The sequence below is a fragment of the Hipposideros armiger genome, unplaced genomic scaffold, assembly GCF_001890085.2.
Source record: "Hipposideros armiger isolate ML-2016 unplaced genomic scaffold, ASM189008v1 scaffold_326, whole genome shotgun sequence".
Classification (NCBI taxonomy): domain Eukaryota; kingdom Metazoa; phylum Chordata; class Mammalia; order Chiroptera; family Hipposideridae; genus Hipposideros; species Hipposideros armiger.
This window is the reverse complement of record NW_017731676.1, coordinates 1,523,510-1,530,159: the sequence shown is the minus strand read 5'-3', so window position 1 is coordinate 1,530,159 and position 6,650 is coordinate 1,523,510. Positions and strand designations below refer to the sequence as shown.

At 32.3% G+C, this 6,650-nt stretch overlaps 1 protein-coding gene across 10 annotated transcripts in view; it reads right to left on the bottom strand.

The window, feature by feature from the left end:
* Positions 1–3,373: 3,373 nt before the first annotated feature.
* The window catches only part of CACNA2D1 (calcium voltage-gated channel auxiliary subunit alpha2delta 1), a 484,358-nt gene continuing 481,081 nt past the window's right edge, over positions 3,374–6,650 (bottom strand). For 6 of the 10 annotated variants that reach the window (XM_019660718.1, XM_019660719.1, XM_019660721.1 and 3 more), the window contains one exon: positions 3,374–3,935. In XM_019660718.1, coding sequence (XP_019516263.1) covers positions 3,819–3,935 — 117 coding nt within the window. In that variant the 3' untranslated portion in view covers positions 3,374–3,818. The remainder of the gene's footprint in view (positions 3,936–6,650) is intronic. The other 4 variants (XM_019660717.1, XM_019660720.1, XM_019660723.1 and 1 more) reach the window with 1 other exon arrangement.

Genomic DNA, 6,650 nt, shown 5'->3' with positions numbered 1-6,650 from the left:
ATAACAACAACAAAAGGACAGCTTGTCAGGTCACACTGAAAACTCAGTTGGCATCTATACAAGACAGTATCCCATTAGACTCAGTGAAATTTCTTTGAGTTAATTATGTGAACTATATAAATAAGGTACATGAAACTATTGTTAAGGGATGTCTTAGTCTCTGAAATTCTGGAACTTTGTTCAACATTTGATGCTTTTATTGGTTTTATTGGTTTGCTCTTTACAGAAATGTACACTGATTATTAGCAATATTAACATTCTGGTATGGGACAACAACACAAGCTCCAGATAACAATAAAATATTTGAAATTGTCAGCAAGTGAAATAATTGTTCTATTCTACACTTTTAAAAAAAAGTCACACCATCCATTTTGTTTTACTAGATCAAACTCTATACTTCTAGACATTTTAATGTCAATTAACATGATTAGTGGAATAGTTTAGAGTTTTAAATTAAGACATAGAATTTAAGCTTTGGTGGAGACAAAGATATAAACGAGATGGAAAATACAAGAGAGCATCAAATAAGCAAGTAACACTTGGGTTGCAAAGGTCACTTCAAAGGGATACTGCCTATTTGAACCCAGTAAGGCCAGTTTTAAAGTTAATAAAAGGAATATTATAAGAAAACTTACAAATGGCAGCAACACTGTTATGTTTTTTTTGTTTGTTTTTTTCCCCCAAGTTAAGCAATAACGCCTCAAGCATTAGAAACATGAAAAAAGATCATACTAAAATGTTATAGACCAGGACCTAAAAATCTCTTCAATCAAACTTGCTAACTATGTCATGTTAAAAACCTGTTACAAATATGGACCACGATTGGTGTTTGGCAGTAATGCTGGTTGTTCAAATGAAGAAAATAGAAAGAAACCATTAATGTAAAATTTGTTTCTGTTACTCAACACCAATGCAAGACTTAATTTTGTTTTAATGACAACCTACATTAAGCTGCATGAGTATAGCAAAAATTAAATAAGCGAAAAGAGTTTAAAAGCTCTTTTCTTGATTTCTTATACTGTTTAATCTTTGAAAATCAATATTTATAACAGGCTATAATTTAAGTTCTTGTCAACAATTAGAACTAACAGAAAAATCCTAAATTAAATATAACAATTTGATGAGATGAGTGTTACTATCTTACAAAAAAGTAAGTATGCTAAGGACATGAAGACTAATATTAGGCATCAGAACAAATTTTAGTCTGAGAACACGTTCTTACCCAATTTATTACCATGTATGTGGTTGTCATAATATATAGGTATATTTTATAGCAGAAAATAAAGGATCATAGCCAGACTCGTGCATGTAAATATATTTTGATGGCAAATGAAATCAAATAGGACCCTGCCAAGAGATGTCAAGTTTAACTGTGATTAATACAACAATAATTAGTTGATAAAAACATACTATTTCAGTGACATTAGCCATGGGAATATATTTAATAGATTTTAAAGATAATTTTAAGGAAGTTTGTTATATGCTGGAAGCAATTCAATTGTTTTAATGTGTTTCACTCATATACACAAACTAAAATAATTTTATATTTTGATATCCCTTTCCCAACACTTTCATGATTTAAAATAGTCTAGCAAAAGTTGACGATAAGTTTTAAGTAATTAATAAACAACATGATTTAAACATATTGTTACTAGAGTGAGAAGTGCCATGTTTTTTAAATCACTTTGGTGTTTTCTAAAATGTCAATACCAGTTACAAATGAGACTACAAAATCACAACAATGCTTAGAAATGGTAACTGATGTCAACTCTTAGAACAATAGTTGGCAAAGTGATTCTCTCTCTCCCTCCCCCCTTTTTTAAATAAAAAAAATATTTTAAGTAAGGAAATATACACAAATGGCACCTAGGGTATATTGGTGGTGGGAGGGAATTACAAATGTATGCAAAGCTGAAGACAAAGCAAATATATCTTTTAAGCGATGCTAAAGAATTGGTTATATCTTTGATATGTGGGGCATATTAAAGCATGCTGGATAATGTTAGTAAGAATCTGACTTAAAATGATATATAAGAACATTTCCAGCATACACACACACCGATATTTGGCATGTTCAAAAAAAGAACAAATGCATTTTACCATAAAAAATATGTGCATACTTCCAGCCTTCAGCAGAATTATTCGCCATAACTAGAGTTACACATTCATTGTTTTAACCCTTTCTTCAAATACTGTTTACTCCTGAAAATAACTTGTAAAAACATAAATAATATTCAGCTTCCATAGTAAATCTATAATGAAATATCTGACTTACTACACTGAGCATTTTCACCAATGAGGCTGTATAAAACAATTTTGAATATTCATAATCAAGTATTCATGTGCATACATACAGATTCAAGGTTTCCTATTTGTTCAGATTATTGTAAAACCCTCATCAAACTGCATGGATATTTTGGTCAATTGATTATACCATTTAAAATGGAGGGACAAAAGCAGCAGCAGCAGCAGCAGCAGCAGAAATTTTTGGATTGTACCTGCTACTATTCAAACGAACAAAGAGGAAACCTAAGATGAATCTTCACTGAGAACATATATGTACTCTTCAAAAAAATAAATGTGTCAAATCTGATTTATGTACTTAAAATATCTGTACATAGGTTTTCAGGCAAAAGCACGAATCTGTATAAAATCCGTTAATTCCCATTTCACCATTGACCTAACCCAGTCATTCAGCATTTACATTGCACAGTATATTCAGAGTAGTTTAACAACATTTTTAAGATGACTTAAGTGCATTACACTGCAAGGTTCAGATTCTTACATAACAATAATGTCACTCAGTTAACTTTTCAATGGACTATACTCTACAGTAAGAGAAAAACAAACTGAAAGTTATAATAGCAGCAGCATCATGCAAAATACCCTTGGTAACCAAAGTTCATTTATAACAAGAAAAAACATTTTTCCCTCCCCCCAACAAGCTTTTCTTAGAGCATTTTGAAATATCTGGCTAGCACTACACAACTTTACTGTGAACAAAAGGAACATTACATCGAAGCACTTATTAAGGGCTTACATTGATGAGGAAATACGTCACATATTCAAATTTCACCCTCAAGCACCTTTAGTTTAATGAGTTCTTATTTTCAAACAACCAATTCAGTACGCCACGAAAACTTAACTGATCATCATTTGTTATGTTTTTGGCAGAGAAGCCATTCTTCATAAGGCATTTTATTCATGGCAATTTTTTAAATAGAAAATTAGCCATTATCTCTATTTCAACAGGTTACATCAATGCTCTCTCTCTATATATAGACATGTATCTACATATCTATATATATCTATATACATATATAGATATATTTCAACAACTGCTCAAAGCAGGAAATGATTTTTAACAGAAGAATAAGTGAAAGCAAAGAAATAACTTTTTACCCCCCTAGAGATTTTCTAGGTAAAAAAAAAAAAAAAAAGGACAAGGATTGCAGCAAGTCAAAATTCCAGGTCAAAATCAAGACAATTTGTATGATTCATAAATAATTGTGTGGGGAGCCCTTTTACATGGAGCCACCAACAATGCAACAAGAAATTCTCGAATTTCCCAGTAGAGCACATATAGAATTTTGCTTTGATGTTAGACATGGACGATGCAGCATTTACACAAGGTTAAGGGGCTGGCACCCTGACATGCAGCCAGTGGGTGCCTTGCGAGTCTGTGCCTTAGACGTATGCCAGGATATGGGCCCAGCTAGTGTTCTGCTCATCCCATGACTGACCCTGTATCAATGCAATCGAGGGCTCATGTTTTGGCAGGGTCTGGAGTTTAATTATGCAGATTTGGTTTTGGAAGGTCATAACTGGAAGTGTCTACTGCCAGATAAAAGCCAAAGTAGTACAAACTGGATTCCGATGATGGCACACAGGGAGGGGCTTAATCCGGAAACACCGCCACAGTCGGTATAATCCTCCTGTTGGAAAGAAAAGGATAGAGAAAAATCCTGAAAAAATAGTAAACCATCTTCCAGAGCACCCCATGTTTAGTCCATGTTGAACTCACCTTATAAATTGTTTTAATGTGAATCCAAATAAATTACTTTGTCCTGGATTTTATTAGTCAGTGATTTTGGGTAAAGCAATTTCCCTAGTACCATTTAGAATACTTTTAAATTTTAGTTGTAGATTCTGATGATACTGAAAGAAATACTTTAATAATGTGTGCTATTTTGGGTAATATACCAATTTGTAAATTAAAAAAGCTTATTTTCATAGGATTATAAATATAATAAATAAAAATAAAATTTAATGTTTTATAATTCTCAAGTATTATGATTTTAGCAATTGTGCTCAATTAGGCAAATTTTGGGACTGATAAAATAAACTTGAGAAGTAAACTTATGTTTTCTATATTCCTTACATCCGGTTTCAAAGGTGAATATACACATGTAGCATTTGGACCTTCATCGAGAATTAAAATAAAAAGAAGAATAATGTATTTGAACCATAAATGAATGGACACTCTGAAAACATATTTACTAAACAAGGAGCTATGCTAGCAAGCGAGATTTATTTTGTTTAGAAAATCATGAAATAGTAATGGAAATATTCATTTGGATTCTGCACTGTGTAGTAGGGCTCATTAGGTGCCCTACTAATGAAAAATTATTATTTATCCTTTATCTCTAGGTTCTGTATTCTGTAACATCTTCTACTTCCTTTAATTCCTTTTAATATATTGAATTTCACAGAAAACCCCTCATATCTAATTATTTTCCTAAACATCACTTAAGAATTCACTAATCCAAGGTTCATCTTCCAATAATCAAAATAATAGGCTACGTAAGTAAATAAATAAGCAAGTAAATAAATAGCTTTTTTATTCAGAATAATTTTACAAAGACTGAACTTCCAGAGAATAGAACATTAGCTGCTTTTGTGTACTAGGGTTTAATTCAGTGCCTGCCATCTAGTAAAGAAGTAAAATTTCTTTCTTGAATTGTATTTTAAGCTGCAGAGCTTTTTTTTTTTGTTTCAGAGAAGACTGAGATAAAAGCATCTATTAAGGAAAATTTCATTTTTCAAAGATATGCCCTAAATCTAAAGAGAATCATTAAAAAAATGATCAATTCTTGGTCTCCATCTTATTTGACCTTTCAGGAGCATTTGACAATGTACAATATTCTCTCCTGGAAATAGTTTCTCAAGCATCTTTATCTAACACATCCTCTGGTTTCCCTCCAAACTTGTTTGTGGTCCCTCTTACACTCTGGCTTTATGATCTATGACTTTATGATCTATTCCTGTGAGATTTTTCCAGAGGTTAGTTCTTGCTCTTTTTCTTCTGTATTTATCCTTTCTCCCTAGGTGATCTAATCTAGTCCTATAGGACTTTACATTTCACATATTTGTTAATAACTCATACTTTTATTTTTTAATATGAAAATGATCTTCATTTTCTGTTTTAATTCAGCTTTTTTGAGTTATCATTGACAAAATTATAAGAGATTTAAAGTGTACACTGTGGTGATTTGATATACACCGAAAGAATTGCTACCATCAAGATAATTAACACATTCATCACCACATATTTATATATGTTTTTTTCCTTTGGTGAGAATATTAAATATCTACTGCTTAGCTAATTTCAGTTTTACAGTGTAACAACATAGTTATCAACTGTAGTCACCATGTTTTATGAGATCCTCAGACCTCATTCATCTTATCACTGAAAGTCTGTACCCTTTTACCAAAGTCTAGTCCCTATTCCTCCAGACTCTGACAACCACTTTTCTACTCTTTGTTTGTATGAGTTTGATGTTTTGTGTTTTTTTAGATTCTATATATACGTGATACCATTATAGTATTTCTCTTTCTTGGTCTGGCCTGTTTTACTTAGCATAATGCCCTCAAGGTCCATTCATGTTGTTGAAAATGGCAAGATTTGATTTTTTTTATGGCTGAATAAAATTCCATTATTTATATAAACTTTTGTTTCATATCTTGGCTATTATAAATAATGCTGCATTGAACATGGGGGTGCATATATCTTTTCTAGTTAGTGGTTTCATTTTCTTTGGATGAACACCCAGCAGTGGAATTTCTGATAATATGGTAGTTCCATTTTTAATTTTTTGAGGATCCTGCATACTCTTTTCCATAGTGGCTGCACCAATTTACATTCCCACCAACAATGTACAAGGCTTCCCTTTTCTCCACATCCTTACCAGCATTTGTTATTTCTTGTCTTTTTGACAATAGCCATTCTAACAAGTATGAGGTGACTTTCATTGTGGTTTTTATTTGCATTTCTCTGACAATTAGTGACGTTGAGCATCTTTTCATGTGCCTGTTGCCCATCTATCTGTATGTCTGTAGAAAATGTCTGTTTGGACTCTCTGCCCATTTTTTCATCACATTATTTATTTTATATTGAGTTGTATAAATTCTTTATATATTTTGGATAGTGGCCCCTTATCAGATATATGATTTGTAGATTGTCTCCCATTTGGTAGATTTCCTTTTAATTTTTTTGGTTTTTTTTAATTGGGGGGATGGGAACAGTGCTGGGGAATTGGGGAAAGGGGAACAGACAAGTTGCTGTCATTTTTTGTTCTTCAATCTAGTTGTGGAGGATGTTGCTTCACTGGCCCAAGTTGGCACCATCATTGCGCTCTTCCCGGGTGAGG